Raw genomic sequence first — 17,469 nt, 5'->3', positions numbered from 1 at the left:
TCCAATCGCTGCGTGTGCTAATTAAAACATATTTTCACTAACAATAGAACAATTATTGTCATTCAGAATTTCTTAGCCACTAAAAGTCTTACACGCAAAGTATTTTTAAAAGTTTCATTCTTTATCATTGGCTATCAGACCATTGACTTTTTGATAGAGATTAGATAATGATTCAAGCTGTTTAAACGCCTACAATGTGCAGCAGATTATTCTTATACAATTAAGCGTATTAGTAATTTGACATTAAAAGTAAGAAAAAATGTCGTTAACCAGGCGGCTTCATCTCGACGAAATTGTCACATCATTTCCAGAATTAGGGCCCACAGTACCTGACGGTGGCTACTCATGGATTGTTCTGTCTGGAGTATTTTTGGTCCAGGTATGAAATCTGAAAACATACATGAAATTGTCATTATGTTATTATCTTCCTTAGATGACAGTTCCAAGTATTTTTGCAATGTATGGAATAGTACTGGCTTACATACATGAAAACAATACTAATAACTCTGATATATTAAGTGAGAAAATTATGTTGACACCAATACTGTTTAATGCTTTCTGGAATTTATCAGGTACATTGAAATTTTGAAATATCAGTTAAACCATTTTACTTAATCTTAAGAAAATAAAAAAAGGAATCTTTCTTTATTTCAGATCCTTGGGCAAAAATGATTGTGAGTATGTCATCAATTCCTCGCTTGGTAGGAGTAATAGGAGTGACTTTATTAGCAGTTGGAACCATAGCATCGGCATACCTTGCAACAGGTGGAGTCGGTGCATATTTGACCAGTGGCAGTGCAGGTGCAGTAATGGGAATAGGCGCTAGTTTTGTCGTCTTACTGAGCGATTACGTTCTGCGAAAATATTTTCGGAAGAAGCTTCTTTTAGCGCTAACAGTGAGAAATATTGCAACTTCATTTGGTCTTGTACTCGTTCCAAGCATCACATATTTACTGTTATACAAAGCCAGGCTGAAAACTGGTCTCCAATTAATGACCCTTATACTACTGCCTGCTCTTCTTGGGACATTAACTTTTAGGCTGCCTACTCAGCAACAAACTCCTTACAGGTTCATTTCACAGATATCTTATAGGAGAAAACAATAGTTTAAGGATAGATTAATGATATTATAAAATCAATTCATAGTCTTCTCCTTTCAACCGAAGAAGACACCGAACTTCCCATAAGAATCTCTTCAGATGTTTCTAAAAGCGAACAGCAATTAAATAGTCAAGATGAGATAGAAAATTCAGAGTATGGTCAACCCAATGAAAGAATACAACACGGTGGAGGATTATTAAATGAAGGAAGTAACATGTATGCTTACGAAGATCTGGATGAAGATGTAGATTTATTTGTTAATCCAGTTAGTCACTCAAAGAGCAATTGGAAGTATCAGCTTCGTGCTCTAAAGAACTTCAGATTGTGGGCTGCAATCGTTGGCTGGATCGGAATGAAAGCGTCTACTCTCTATTTTTGGATTCTATTTCCTCTACTCAGTAGTAGAATCGTAGATGATCCTTACATTTGGATGCCGTTATTTATTACAGCAAGCTTTGCTACTTTTCTACCAAATCTGATCAGTTATAAAATATTAAAAGCCAGCAGTCAGAATAGAAGATTGTATTTTGGCACAGCATCTTGGGTTTGTGGTACTAGTTTAATAGGTAAGTCATTTCTTTCAATATCTTTGTATATAAAATAATAATTTCTTCCTTTTTAGGTATAATGTATGCGAATAGTTACTCGTGGATGCTGATTTGTGCCCTTTTAGGTGGTATTAGTATTGGTAGTTTGTTAAGTTGCCAAGATATAGCTTTGTACGATGTTCTTGGTGTTGAAACAATGCATTCTGCTCATAGAGGATTATCAACCATCGTGGGTTTATGTATACTGATCTTTTGTTTCATACACAGTAAGTCATGTGACAATTTTAGTTTGTAAAAAGAAGAGTTCAAACGATCAAGGCAAAAAAGCACGGTCAAATGAATAACCCACGACACATGTATTTCTGATTACAGACATAACTATCTCTTTGAGTGTTACAGCGCTCTTACAATTTCTCGGTGCACTTTATTGGATCTCCTCACCTGTGCTGAACTTAATTAAAGAAACACAGTACAGATCACTTAACACGATGAGCAGAACAAGTAGAGACGAGACATGATAAAAACAATTTTACATTTAAGAATAATAATTGTACCTTATATTTTATCTTAACGATATGTACAGACGTTTATATTAATCACAATAATCTGTTATCTAAAAATAAAAATAGTACATATATAGGTATATAAAATCGTAAAAATAGACATTTTATAGAAATTAAAAAATAGGCGACGAATATTGTCTAATATAAAAGGAATAAATATTTCACAGTAGTATCTCGAATGATTTTTATAGATTCTCGTTTTAATTTTTCCATACTCTTATCTTAGTTATATTAAAAATATTTTGAAATGCAATTTACTCGATTCTAAGAGGAATACGTTACACTCTGGAAATGTTAACAGTAATTTATTTCTTTTTAGACTAAGTTTCATCTAAAACATTTCGCTTATAATATTAAGTATTCGTATTAATTCGGTGCGTTACGATTTCTTAATTACTATTTGAAATTTTCCCGTATTTCCCGTATAAATGTCTTTTGAAAAATATTTCAAAGGATTTCAAGATAAAAACGTGGAAAAATTAAAATGGAATACCCTGTACATACATATACAAATAAAATACATAATTTTGTAATGCATGGTGATATGAATCTATACTAATTATAATATTCTTCTCTCTAAATTTCTTGTAAATATATTTTTGCACGTGTATGCAATAAATTGTTCTTAAAATATCAACAATTTTATTTTTTGCATATGTGGTGAATATATATATTATGTATGTATAAATATCGAATAATGATACCTCAAAAATGAAACAAAAAGGGGTGTGAAATTCGAATGTTATACATATATTGAGATCGTAAAATCGGTCTCCTATTACTTACACTTACCAACAATTTTGTACCTTGTTTGCCAATCCACTTATAAACCTCACTTATTGATATTGATGAGTATTTTTCACTCGATCATCACCTCAACTTTCTTTTTTTAACTTTGTATGTAATAGACAAAAAAAAATTTGTTTATGTCACTTCCAAGCTTACAAGGCACTCTCTTATGTCACAATCATCGACTATCTTTCCATTTCTTCTTTTAAATCCTTAAATAATAGATTTTATACAAATCTTTTTTGAATATCACAACTTTCTTTGCACAATTTGGTCACCGTGTTTACACGGGTAATTAATATTAATTTTCTTTTCAACCACATGTAACGAACAACAGTTTTGAATTTTCCTTGCATCAATTTTAAAATACAGCCACTTATTTTATGTCAATTGTGGAGAAAGAAATATTGCTTCAAACATCCTACAGTATTAATTTCAGTAAATATATTGCAAAAAGGGATAGTTCAACGTGCTATAGATAAATGTCTACTCTGTGAGTATATTACTCTTATAAATAAAATCTTGATTTGACTATTTCTTTCATTACTGTTTAACTATGTACATACATGCATATACTGAGCAATCAGAGTAAGTTTGCATTTTTCTAAATGAAAATATTATTTTCAAAATGATTCAGAACTTACTTAATTAACCAGGAAACTTATCTTGCTATGAGAGGCAAGAAGAATCAATCACTAATGATCAAGAAAAGGTATGATTCTTATAATCTGTTTCCTGAATCACTTTTTTTTTGTTTAAATTAAGAACCTGAATTCATAAAGAATGAGAAGAATTTAAGTTTCACCAAGCTCTGGATCTTTATCCTTTGATCTACTAGGTCCTGCGCTGTCGGATGATTTTGAGCAAAAACCATTCGGCACACGAGTAAATTGTTTATAACCGCTAACCGGTCTTGGATTATCCAACTGATCGTACTCTGATTCATCATTATTTTGTTTAATTTCATCGTAAACGTGCTCAACCTTTTTTCCATCCATTTCATCAATACTATGGTATACGTTAAGATTTGGATTTCCCATATCAGCATCTCGATTCTTCAGATCGTATCTATTATATGCTCCTAAAAAAACAACATTAATAATCATAAATATACGTTCAACACAGAATGATTTTATTTTTATATTACCTTTACAATCATCGTCATCATCAGTACAGCTATTCAGTCCCAGTTTAGCTTTTTCATTATTTATTTTCTTGCTTGTCCCTAGATTATTTCTAAATTGGAAATTATTTAATAAAGTAGTTGTTCCATCATCAAATTTAGAAGAGCCTTGATAGGCATAAACCGGATTGTCAAACTGAGTTTGTTCTGCAAAAAAACGTATAACAAGGAAAATGAATTTTCAGCAAATTAAGCAGCAAATAAATGATGCTCTTTTACGTACCTGGGGGAGAAGGGGGATCAGCGACATAATGTACTTGGGCAATTTCGTTTTTAAGATCAGCCACTCTGCGCCTGTGATATATCCAACCTGCTAAACTCATAGCAATGACAACAATTGCAGCGAATAAGAATCCTGCTACTATACTGCCGTATCCACCATCATCTTTCTCTTGAATGTTCCGTGAAAATAGTTCTTCGTCACAATTTGGTCCTGAATAATATTAACGTTCCATTATTACAATGTACGATAACGTTAAGTTTCAAATAAAATATCCACCTCCGTATCCATGTCTACAAATGCAACCGTCGGCAGGATGACAAGTGTAGAAATCACTTTTACAATTGCAAGGTTCCATACAGTGATCACCATAATATCCTTCTGGACAGACTATTATCAAGTACAATGATTAGTATTCAAATATTTTGTTTTTCACGTGAAACGTTTTCACTTACTTTCAGTGCATTTGGTACCTATCCAACCAGGCGTACAACGACAGTGACCATCGTTAGATCTACATTTTCCTCCATTTTGACATGTACAATGTTGACTACAATTTATACCGTATGTTCCTTCTGGACAGGGTGTTTGACAGTGCTCTCCTTTCCAACCAGGTCGACACTGACACACACCTAAAATAATAATACATTATACATACATATAGGAAAATTATAATATAAAAAAAAGCGATGGAAATCTTACCTGTTACATGATGACATTCTCCACCATTTTTACAGCGACAATGATTAGCACAGTTTAATCCATAGCGATTGGGAGGACAAGGATGCTCACAAGTTAGACCCAAGTATCCAGGACGACAAACGTATTCTCCGGTGACGTGATCGCAAGTCATATTATCTAAAAAATAATATATTTTACATAGACTTTAAACTGTGAGTTAGAAGAATATGAATTTGCTTTTGACAAATGATCGTTTATTAATAATAAGAAAAAAATTATTGCTTTATGTCAGTTTATACATATGATGACTTACATTATATGTGAAAAATCATTATTTTACATGAAATGTTCATGACTTACCAGGGTGATTGAAGTTTCTGACTTATGAGAATGTGCAATAAAAAAAATAGTTGTTACACCAACAGTTAAAGCATTATCAAATTTTTGTATTATTACCAAGTGTTAAATAATGAGTATTAGCTAACTATATCCATGCTGAAGAAAATATTACAATCTACTTTAACTAAAAAATATCTAAAGTGTTACAGCGAGGTTCATGCTGCTAATTAAACTTCAAAAACATTGGTACCGACAGCTTAGCTCACCTTCGCATAGAATAATTGAATATTATTCTTACCCTGCATTTTCTCTGGACACTTCTCTTTACAGCCTACACCGTACCAGCCTTCATTACATGGCTGTGAACAATCGGATCCTTCCCAACCCCTAGCACAAATACAGGTGCCAGTTTCAGGATCGCACGAGCTATTGTTCATGCAGTCACAGTGCGAATGACAATCACTGCCGTAAAGACCTTCAGGACACTTGGTTTCACAACGGATTCCTGTTTTATATTATTCAAATCACAAACTTTATCGAAGATCCAATCGCCATTGAGCAAGCTTTCTATGACGATTGATCAACGAATGAAGAAAGAAAATAATAAAAACAGACCTCGCCATTCGGGCTTACAGGTGCAACGACCCGTGGCAGGATCACAGCCCAAACTATTCTCTTCGTGACAATCGCAGATCTGGGTACATCCCAATCCAAAATATCCCTCTTTGCAATGATCTTGACAAAATTCGCCGGTGAAGCCAGCTGCACACGTGCATGTGCCTGCAGGTGGTTAAAAAAAAGTAACGTGTGTTCTGGTGCAAGTGCAACGAAGATATATAAAATTGAAACGTAGCGTGATTCTCGACAAAGTAAGATAAAATGAAAAAAATCGTTGCAACTAACACTCTTACCGTTTTGAGGATTGCAGGCGGCATTATTAAAACACTTGCACTTGCCCTCGCAGTTTTTCCCAAACGATTTGTCGTCACAGGGACGATCGCAAGAAACACCAACCCATCCTGACAAAATTGAACACATGCAAAAATATAATTTACACCGAATTCTTAAGGTGAATAAACTCAACTGTTGCTTCTAAGTTTTACCTACCTTATACGCAATGTTTAATCCACAATTTTGCCATTGGCGTAACTAAAACGATGAGAGGATCAGGCCCACCTTGGCCCTCACCCTAGTTACGCCAATGAACTTTGCAGATAATGGAGAAAACAAAAACTACTGTTATACTTTTTCATGCAATTCACGATCGTACTTCTATATTAAATTAACGATTACATTCAAACAGAAAATAGAAAAACATACAGGTAGCAGACAAGTGGTACGATCGCAAGATGCTTAAAGGATACTTCTTTCAATCAACAACTTGAAATTTAATCATAGACTTACAATAGATAGCACGTTCATTTGCATCTTTCATCTTGAACGGTTCGATTGTTAGTGTTTAATTAACGTATTTAACATAAAAATATGATTACCTGCTGTACAGTTGCATCGGCCGTTCTCCGGTGAACAAGTGGCACCATTCTTGCAGACACATTTTTGTGCACAATTCTCGCCGTAAGTGTTGTCAGGACATACTTCGCTACAATCCTCACCTCTGTATCCAGCAGCGCAGATACAGGTCCCGTTAACAGGCAAGCATTGTGCGTTGTTCTTGCAGTTACAACGATTCTGACAACCCTTTCCATATGTATAAAAAGGGCAAGGTCTGCTGCAGGTATCGCCATCCCATCCAGCCTTGCAAATGCATTTTCCAGTCCAGGGATGACAGAGATTTGTATTCTCATCGTCGCACTGGCAAACCTAAAGGAAAGATCCTATTAATTTGAGACTTTAATGGATGGGACACTCTCTTCGCTTACGTTTGTACAATTAGCTCCCCAGAATCCATCTGGACAAGCACGTTTATTGCACTTTTCACCGGTCCAACCAGGATTACAGGTACAAGTACCATCAATGGGAGAACAAGCTGCTCCATTTTCACAAGTACAATTACTTGTGCAGTTTAAACCAAACTTTCCTTCGGGACACAGTTGCAAACACTATCAAAGGATTAACGTTAGGAATCAAATGTTATTAACAACTGCATACCGAGGAACAGGGTTAAGGATACTTACTTTTTCATCATAATAGCCTGGTTTACATTCACATTTACCAGTAAGATGATGACATCCAGCTTTATTGTAACAATCACAAGTCTGGGAACAATTTTTCCCCCAGAAACCTTCTGGACAGCGACTGGCGCAAACTAAACCCTATTCCAAAAAGTATGCTTCACGTTAAATTCTATTTTTACATGTTTTGCATAGATCTCTGCGCTTTAATTGATGTTTACCGTCCATCCAGGTGCACAATAGCATTCGCCTGTTGTAGGATTACAGGATCCACCGTTCTGGCACTTGCACTCCGATTTACATTCATCGCCGTGTTTACCAGGTGGACAGAAGTCATCGCAACTAAAGAAAGGATAAATTATTTATGAATTATATAAGCTGATGAAAATTGGTAACCACATGGAAGAACATTTACAGAGGTCCTGTATAACCAGCAGCGCAATGGCATTCTCCAGAAATGTGGTGACAACTTCCACCGTTTCTACAACGACACTCTTCGCCACAGTTTTGTCCATATCGATCAGGAGAACATTTCTGATCGCAATAATCACCGGTCCAGCCTCTGGTACACTCACACTTGCCGTCGAATGGATCACAGCTGGCCCCATTTTGGCACATGCAGTCCTTCTCGCAAGACTTGCCCCATTTTCCTGATGGACACTCTGTGGAAAGAGAGATATACTTAATATATTTAAGAAGCAGAAGCTTCTGTACCGAGTTAATCAGACAAACGATCAATCGCATGCTCACTGTAATCGCATAATGGCCCTCCGTATCCTGATTCACACTTGCAGACATCAGGTGCAATACAAATGCCATGAACGCAGTCCTCGGAGCAGACAGGAATGCAACGATCGCCGTCGGTGGTTTCTGTGTAACCCTTGCAACATTCTTCCATGGGTCTTTGCTTCGTTAATTCCTGATTGAAATCAGTTATTAATTATGAATATTTTTCTAAGTCAATACATATTGGCTTAACGTTTTACCTGTTCCTTGTAGACGGTCTTGAATACTACTTTGTATTTGGAACATCGTGGTGGAAAACTGAGACACCAAGTGTACTCTCGGACAGTATAAGGCTGCTCTTCCGATACCCTCACCGTTATCTTGTAACTAAAAGATGCGACATGTTATTAAAAGAAATATGAAATGTAGAGGTGAAAAGAAGTATAGAGTATGAAATGAATTTCAAATTTCCCGTCCTTACAGGGACTAACGGTAGGAATTTCTAATTTATCAGTTAATTTAATATAATACATATTTTAACTTACGTTTCTTGTCTTGTACAAATATTTGGCCCTTCCAGAGCATCGGCTGCTTCAAAAGCTGCAAGAACGGCTAACAAATAAATCAATAGATCCATTCTGACTTGAGTTAATTCCAAACAATATGCAGCTGCATCTATTTACATTCCTTCAAAGATATTTCCACGTTTCTGGGATTTAGTTGTAAGTATATTTAATTCCATGTATTTAATAAACTCCAAGCAACCAGCATGCTTCTGTATCTGAAAAATGGATAAACCATTTTTAATTAACTCACCGGTTGGACGTTGTTTGACTTTCTCATGAAATAAGAGACCCTGGAATGCGACATCGGCATAACGTGTCGCATTCCAGATCGATTCCTAATCGATGGTAACTAACAAAATTTGAATTAAATTTAATAGGAAGTTTTCATTGTTGAAAAATGTCCATTGCTTTTTCAGGTCGACGGAAAAATGCTCCTCCAGTTCGAAAGGAATAAAAAACGCTGATTGGTCAATGCAGTTCTACTTATAATATACACACATACACGTTGAGTCATTGCAAAATGCATAGAAAAAATCGCATATAAACGCCGAAGAATGATTACTTACAATTTCCGTATTGTCCTCTATCATTCGACGAATAGAAAGTTTAAACATATGTGTTAGACGAATGAAAATGATACGTCAGGAATTTACAAAGCGTATCAGTCTTGACCAATACTTTCTCAGAATGCTTTGAAATTAAAAAAAAAAAAAAAAATAGTCTTCTTGCATTCTTAGACACAAAATCGTCTTATGGGGGCCCATACCTCGGTATGGATGTAATGGTATAAACTTTTAATCAGTTTCAGCTCAGCAGCGATCGCGTTAATGAATTAAACGTAAATGATTAATAGACAGCTGTTCGCAATAGCGAGGAAGCAGCAACTGTTCACAATCGTTCAACTAAATCTCTGAATCATTAGTAGAGATCACGTTTTTTGCCGCTACGCGAGTTTAAATTTCATGATTCACTTGTAAGCATGTGCAAAGTAAAGTATCATATGTATATGTATCGAATGACTCTGCCACCGGAAGTGGATAAAGTGACAAACTGTATGAAAAGATTGCGAAGAAGATATTATAATGAGATGGTTGTGCCATGAGCAAGAGTGATTCCTAATCAAACAAGCATTTAAACATACAAATTACACAGATACCTGCTTATCTGTATTATTTCAGAGCGGAGCAAAGGGTCACTTTATTTATTGAGTCAGTTAAGTCAACGAGATAAATTGTTATTTATACGTTTCTCGTATTGGCACGGATGGATACACGGATGTATACACAGCTGGATACATAACTTAATGACTTCAAATGGTGTAATAAACAGATTAAATTAATCAGTTGAAGTAAATGTAATATCTAATTATGATTCGTAAGTATCGTCTATAATCTTTGTTCCTGTTCTCTTCAGATTTATTTCGAACCACGTAAAATCCAATCGACGCATGCAGAATATAAATTGACTAAGGACGACGAAAAAAGAACCTACAGTTTTCTTGCTGAAATCATTCAAGGCTACTTGCTCTGGACAAAGAATAACGAGGAGGGATGTTGGAAACTTGAGCTAACTTCCTAATTCTTTTCTCAGGCCACGTTTCTAAAAAATTTTCTCTTTCAACCTAAACCGTGGGTGAACACATGTCGACAATAGCTACCCACATATTTGGAGTTAGGTCAATCTATGACCTAATGTCACTCCTGGTTATTAACGCTTTCACAGCTGATAAATTTGATACTTAAACATATAAATGAACAAACTGAACAACATTAGATATTATAGAATGGACTTGCATTAATATCGCACAAGTTTCAGGAGATCGAGGCTAGAGGCAAGCGTAATGATCATCCAGAGGCAGACAAGTCTCTCGTAGGTAGAACAGGCCAGCAAAGCCCCTCTAATGGTGCAGCAAGTTGAATAAAAACCAGACCAGTCGTGGTATAAGCACGAATTCACGTGTAGACCGACTAACGGTGTTAAATACATATACACAAGAAGCAGGGAATGTAGGGGCCAAGGAAAAGGATCGAGTTTCCCTACCTCTGCCTCGATACAACGGTATCGCCGGTGGACACGCAGCACAGAAAATTATAAAAGAATATCTGTTTACAGGAAAAGTAAAATTTGAAATTTTCAGGTTGATGTTTTTCTACTAAAAAAGGGGATAACGAACGACCTTCCGCAACGTCACAAAGGAATCTTTGCAACTCTACGTCAGATCAGAAGCAAAAATAAGCCTGCACACTTTCCCAACCCATTGAGCATTGATCATTCTCCTCGTTCGTATCAAGTGGAAAATAACCTGTCGTTCTGAACGCACGCAAATCGTGTTCCATGTTACCGACATTCCTTCTCCGAGTAAGCGCAAAATGGAATAAAAATAGTCGGATCGAAGGAACTTGCTCCTTCTCCAAGCGAACGTTCTACAGGTGCAATGACGAAACATTCTTTACGTTCATGTAAGCAAACGTTGAAATCGAAGTCAACTCGATGAAATACATATTTATGAATCGTTATTATTACGCTCGAATGGCTAAATTATACCTTTTTTTTCTCTTTTAATTTCTTTACTATAAAAAGCTAACGCCGCGTATGGATCATTAGAATTAATTTAGATTAATGTATTGGATGGATCATATAATAACGTGTTTTTCTGCGTATAGGATGACCATATGACGAGCGTACGTACTACGAATATGTACGTGTGAGCACAGATACCACCGGAAGTGTCAATTTAACGGGTTCTCTACGGTACGTTTATTTATAAAGTAAAATGGAACGGCCCGGTTAAGCCTGTTAATTGATCGTAGAAACTTGTCATGCACACCGTGTGCATTATGTATCTGCATAACATGAATTCGGTTACAAGTACAACGATGGAATGCAACGGGTGTCATCAGACGCGTGAAAGAGCCTGCGTGAATGACGAGTCCTATGTATATTCCAAGGTCTACCATGGCAATGAAGGAGAGATTTATTCTTTTATGTGTATGTACATACTGGAAGATTTCGCTTTAACTATGAAAGGAAAATTAAGTATTATAATAATTTAACTAATAAGTTCCTAAACAACAAACTCTGATTACTGAATGAAATTTACATCAACATTTCTTTGCGCGTGTAAAGAGCAATATTTATTCAAAGCATGACAAAGGTGAATACGGAAGAAAGGTATGTCTGATCGTGAACAATTATTCTGTCCACGTGTTCAGTAATTCACCGTCTGAATATCATTCGCATTTTTTGGTAAACTACGCTTACTCTAATAATTCTGAGCTCCACATGCTAATATGTACAAAGTTTTCCCTTTTTAGAAACACGATGCCTAACGAGTAGTACAATCTGCGTAATCAATTAATCAAACTGCGGCAAGGCTGAATGAATTAATGAGGAATGGTTTTACTTTTTTTTATTCTACATTTACCATGAATAATGTAGTAGCATGGACTTTGGACAGATCTTTGCTCTTATGTTACTTGAAATATGATAAATAAATAATTGTGAAGAAGAAGGAAGTGTTGTCGGACGAAGAAATCTCAGACGACAAGAGTTGTGCATACCGTTATTCATTGCGCGTGGGAACACAGATAAAGATTGTATAATCTCTTAGAACAGTGAACGGAGGTTTTTTAATTAACGTTAAGTTGGTCACTGGGTGAGTACCTATTGTGCATTGCCGACTCTTGACGATAAATCATTACTATTAAATTTACAAACACGTCGATAACCTATTGTTAGGGAGTACATATGTGCAACATAGGCTCCCGAACCCTTGGATTTCGTGGCTAAAAAGGGAGTTAATTCGTGTACAGGAAGGGAGAAGAACTTTTAGGGTGATGGTGGACAACACGATGCTTCGGGTTACAAGCACATGAGTCACAGGAAGTGCTGGCAGTTCGCGATAAAGAACAGATCGAAATTATCATGTGTCGTTTAGGTGGGATGTGAATCGTTGATCGTTATGCTTCTGGTGATCTTTTAGTAAAAAGAACAAACGAGCAAGCTGCGAGAAATCAACCGAGAAAACAAGTACAGATTTCACTGACGTTAGATAAACGCTAATTGCTTTCTAATTGAGCAATCTGTTATTAATCAATAGCGTTATTAATCATGATACGAGGTAATACGCATTATGTAGTCTTTCAAAAAAACAGAGACAACGTAAAACACTGGAGAAAGTTTCAAAAAATAAAAGTAAATATTGGTCAATGAACCATAACTTTGACCGTACCATCAACTTATATCTAATCACCAATGTCCGTGGTTGTTCAGTGAGATAGCATAAAAATATCAGGAGGTTGCTTATCGTCGTACAAATTCAAGGATTAGATAAATGGTGCATTCGAAACTTTCAAGAAATGAACCTGTTACCGTGTGCCCTAACGCTTCAACATTATTGACCCAAGCCACGATATCGTGTGAGCTGCTATTTACGTGTAGCTGCAAAGCGTGAAATTTGGAAGACGAAGCTAAGCAATTGGAATTAAAATTAGATGATCTAAACCATAGAAACTCGTCGTTTTCACGTCCCAACTGATGGATTTTAAATTGCGCCATGCGAAAATGCTATTCACCGGATAATCGCAAACTCGAACACGATTTTTCTTACGTAATCAAAGACATAACGGTAGAAGTGAAAGCCTACATTAAACGCGAAATTCTACGGGAGCAACCGTATCATTTTTTGTATTTCGTGGCACACCTGGACGGTATCATTTCTTTCGTTAGATAACACGGAAAATGACAAGTTTCAATAATGCAATTGCATTATGATACATCGTGTCATCTGCAATTTCCTGTGAAAATTTTGTAATTTTCGTTTCATTTACTTTACACGTTGCTAGATGATTTCAAAATTAAATCAAATTATAATTTAAGATTTTGTATCTTTTTTTTTTCACAGATATTGATCACTAATAAAAATGAGGAAGTCAGTTCTCAAAGCTAACGATTGTGTTTGCTTTCTGTCGTTTCTTAGAAACAGGTGAACAGATGGGTCAATTTTGTTTACTGGTGAAACTCTCTCTCAACTAAATATGAAGGATAATAGAAAAATAATAAGCTTTCTAACTGACGGGCTCGAGAAGCCTCCTCCTTGGTCTTTCCAGGGCTAATACTTTGAAACTAATATAACCACCGTTAATATAACGTAATATGATTAGCGATGGTAATATGATACGTATGCCAATCGATCGAGATTATTAAGCACGCAAATGTTCTTTGAACATACGCGGATCGTTGCGGTGTTTTGTCGCGTCCCATATACGTGACACCATTCTGCCAGATTCAAAGTCCATACAACAAAGGCTCTTTATGCATTCTTCAACAATGATAAATATTCCAGGACACTTTTTGTCTCGCTGATATTTTTTTTCGAAGAACAAGAGGATGATTTAATCTTTGTTTCTGTTATAATGCAACTGTGAGCTTAAATCATTCTCTGTTTTGTACAACTATTTTTGAATAGAGTACGAGGGTTAATGCGCTATTCGTAGCGCAAACGTGTGTTTAAGTTGGGCTCTGCAGTTGTATCCGATCCAAAACGATCCATTTTCGTTTTTTAAGAAAGTCTTTTAAATAATAAAAGAATCTTACCTAATCTAAATTAGATTCTTACACATTGTTAAATTATTGAGCACGGAATATCACTCTCACGAAAGGGGTCCTTTGTTTCAGGATAATCCTGAATGTCAAGCTTTGTTTCATCGATAATTTGAACAAAGAGGAGAAAGCCTTAGAATCTACCAGCTTGGTGGAATACCAAAGTGGTCACGTCGCAATCCGACTCATTTTGCGATTGTTCTTCATTTACTGTCTCCGCAATGTCATTTATAATGGTATATCTTATGGACAATCAATGACGACAGAAACCTCGATCAAAGTCCATGGAATTATCATCTAATTTCGTTCAGAACAATAAGTTTCACTTTTCGTAGATAAATCCGTAGATAGGGCACGGATTTGTTATTCTTGGAAATTTCAATACAGACAAAATCTATGGTTTTGTATATAATTATATCGTATTATGATGATCAATAATAAAAGAGATTTGTATCTACCATTGTCTGTAAAGTGAATCAACCTTATTATGAGATTCTACAAATTTTATCACTAAACGATGATATAGTTATTTCCTACAACAATTTAATACTTTCTAATCTATCACTACCTAATGTACATTTAAACACGATTTATAAATTAAAATTAGAATTAAAAAAAAATTGAATTTTTACCTCCTTAGGAAAGTTGTTCGATAACAAGTGCTTATCTCGTTTTAAACATACTTTTTTTCCATCTATACTGACAATATTTACATACTTTCACTTTATCCCTGAAAACTTATCGTTTTACTATCTGGGTTATAATCAATAAAATTTCAGTAACATTTATTACTGTCCGCTGAAACTTCCTAGGCGATCATTATCGAAATAGATTTTGATAAAAAACAAAGCAAAATCTTTTAATTAATAAAAATGACACCTACTATTTGCTCATGTTTAAAATGCGAAGAAAAATCGTATCGAAGTACCACATGGGGTATCGATATTTACATCGATTGATCCTGAAGCGCGCATTGCCGCAAGATGGCGGCAATACCCTTTGATCTTGATTTCAAAAACCATCGCCGAAATTGCGTTCTAACGTAACATTTATAAATAAACCTGTCACTACTGCGACTCCTATCACTACTGTGGCAGGTTTATTTACTTCGTAGATATCAAATGAATATGTACATATTTATTGCACGTGTTCACGTTATACATTAACAAGTTTCCTAAAATTTCTACGCGTCTATTGAATTAATTAGTTCCATATTTTCAACTGCGTCACAAATTTGCACGAATTCTTCTCGTTGTAAACGACCTTGATATTCTTCAATTCTGTTCGTAAATTGTCGCGTGGTCATTCTCGGAAAATCCAGTCACCGACTACAAAACTGTCTAATTACACTTAATACCGCGTTTGCATCTCGAACGACAAATATCCATGTCACGAACTGATTTTTTTTCTACTTAATTAACATTTTCTTATAAATATTTATTTATTTTACTTGTCAGGAGAGTGTTTATTAACCCCTTCATCCGCAGAAGTCAAAACTATAGCATTTTGCAGACAGTACTATTTATTATAAACAAAAATGTAGACGGAAATAAATAGTTATATGTTTGTTAATATGTTATTTATGATTTGTATCATTAGTTTTGAAACGACCTATATAAGAATGTTAAGTACGACCGGTCTTGTACCCATGTAAAGTAATCACCAATACTAAAGCCTCCGCTCAATGAACGATATTCTCAGGCTAAAGCCATACAGGTAAAATGTCCCTTTCCTTTTCGTCTTACCAAGAGTATACATTCCTTCGTTTACAAACCCACCTTTTTTAATTCATGTAAAATAAAGAGGAGAAAAAAGAAAATTGAAAGCAAACGCAGGTAAGAAATCTTTGACTGTGTCGGGAGATAACACGATCACCTACATATATGTGTATATAAAATGTATTTTAAACGTAAACACTTCGACTGAGATCATTTTCAACTTTTACCATGACCATACTACGATTAAAATTATTTTAAAATACAATACAAAAGAATACAGTTAAGAAGACTAGTTAAGGGCAGTTAACAGTGAGAATACTTTGTCAAAACGGTACAATCGAATCATAAACGCACAGCATCTTTTGTCAGATGGAACAATAAATGATTAAAAATTGCAAGTTTTTCGTAGTACTCACTTTGTTACAGTTCTCCACGCGATAATCCAAAAGTATTTAGATATGCACAGGTAAAGTAGAACAGAAAAAAATAATTGGCACACGAAACGAACGAAGCCACGGACACTTTGCTGTTCAATTTACAACTGAGGCAGTCACCGTCACCGATTCTACCGCCTCGCTTAGCCTCAATTTACGCGCGCACTACGCCCCCTATTTGAATATTTCAAACTTTGTACTTAAACAATCAATCGATAAAGTAGAAATGGTGATGCAAGCGTCGAGGCTGAACACCGAATTCTGCATCGGTAAAATAGGCCATGTTTGATCGAAAATTAAACTGAACAGAAACTGATTTAAGCGCCACCTGAATTATTGCATCCAACTAACGGCACGCTATACTACGTTACCTTTCGCAAATACCTAAATGACACATGTATGCAATATGTATAAGTACATAATTAAACAATACTGTCCATGCATTCATTATTATTCATTTTCTTTCCGTAAAATTGTATTTGCAATGTGGTACGCTTCAGAACCTGAAAGGCATAGTTCCTGAAAAAAATATACCCGAGTTTAAATAGAAAAAAAACCATCAATTCCGCAGCCAATTCGCTCGTATTATTTGCTGCATAATTAATAAGTGTACCATTGAAATAATGATGCAATTATTAATAATCCATCAAATAATAACGATTTACCAGGTCTCACCACGGGGAGGTTGCTGCGGCTGGAGACCCGCCCTACCTCATCCCATCCACCCGGCATTTATGCAAATTTTTATTTTTATTCAATAACATCACAATGTGGAAATGATGTCAGAAGTCACGACTCCGGTCTTCTCTTCAACTTCGTCTTCTGTTTTTTGAATTTTTCATACCTAATAAACAATTTAATATAATAT

The 17,469-nt window shown here is 35.4% G+C and overlaps 2 protein-coding genes and 1 long non-coding RNA gene across 11 annotated transcripts; 2 read left to right on the top strand and 1 right to left on the bottom strand.

Moving 5' to 3' along the window:
* The first annotated feature begins 54 nt into the window (after nt 1-54).
* On the top strand, nt 55-2,391 carry LOC114873106 (monocarboxylate transporter 5). Its single transcript, XM_046287253.1, has 6 exons — nt 55-379; nt 434-572; nt 655-1,069; nt 1,147-1,667; nt 1,724-1,915; nt 2,022-2,391. Exons 1-6 carry the CDS (start codon nt 260-262, stop codon nt 2,165-2,167), a joined length of 1,533 nt encoding a protein of 510 aa, XP_046143209.1. The 5' UTR covers nt 55-259; the 3' UTR covers nt 2,168-2,391.
* A 346-nt stretch (nt 2,392-2,737) lies between these two features.
* Nucleotides 2,738-16,721, bottom strand: LOC114873150 (protein draper). Of its 4 annotated transcripts, none has more exons than XM_029181161.2 (18): nt 16,584-16,721; nt 8,828-9,063; nt 8,543-8,669; nt 8,307-8,475; nt 7,972-8,218; nt 7,778-7,898; nt 7,560-7,697; nt 7,305-7,484; nt 6,918-7,245; nt 6,336-6,443; nt 6,040-6,204; nt 5,723-5,929; nt 5,107-5,262; nt 4,860-5,036; nt 4,684-4,794; nt 4,408-4,617; nt 4,149-4,331; nt 2,738-4,082 (listed from the first exon to the last, which is right to left on the bottom strand). In XM_029181161.2, the coding sequence occupies exons 2-18, from the start codon at nt 8,917-8,919 to the stop codon at nt 3,796-3,798; spliced, it is 3,006 nt and encodes a 1,001-aa protein (XP_029036994.1). In that variant the 5' UTR covers nt 8,920-9,063; nt 16,584-16,721; the 3' UTR covers nt 2,738-3,795. The 4 variants fall into 4 exon arrangements, with proteins under 4 accessions (XP_029036994.1, XP_029036995.1, XP_029036996.1 ...); XM_029181162.2 differs by lacking the exon at nt 16,584-16,721 and adding an exon at nt 9,415-9,509; XM_029181163.2 differs by lacking the exons at nt 5,723-5,929; nt 6,040-6,204; nt 6,336-6,443.
* Nucleotides 9,755-15,079, top strand: LOC114873153. 6 transcript variants are annotated; one of them, XR_006829707.1, is made up of 4 exons: nt 9,755-10,906; nt 10,986-11,307; nt 11,512-12,503; nt 12,587-14,392. It is a non-coding gene; the product is annotated as an uncharacterized LOC114873153 (long non-coding RNA). The 6 variants fall into 6 exon arrangements; XR_003788875.2 differs by having other exon boundaries at nt 9,755-11,307; nt 11,512-11,599; nt 11,718-12,503; XR_006829708.1 differs by having other exon boundaries at nt 9,755-11,307; nt 11,512-11,836; nt 12,163-12,503.
* Nucleotides 16,722-17,469: the final 748 nt, after the last annotated feature.

Source organism: Osmia bicornis, chromosome 9, assembly GCF_907164935.1.
Source record: "Osmia bicornis bicornis chromosome 9, iOsmBic2.1, whole genome shotgun sequence".
Taxonomy (NCBI): domain Eukaryota; kingdom Metazoa; phylum Arthropoda; class Insecta; order Hymenoptera; family Megachilidae; genus Osmia; species Osmia bicornis.
Note: the sequence above shows the minus strand (reverse complement) of the source record. Positions and strands in the feature narration are given on the sequence as shown.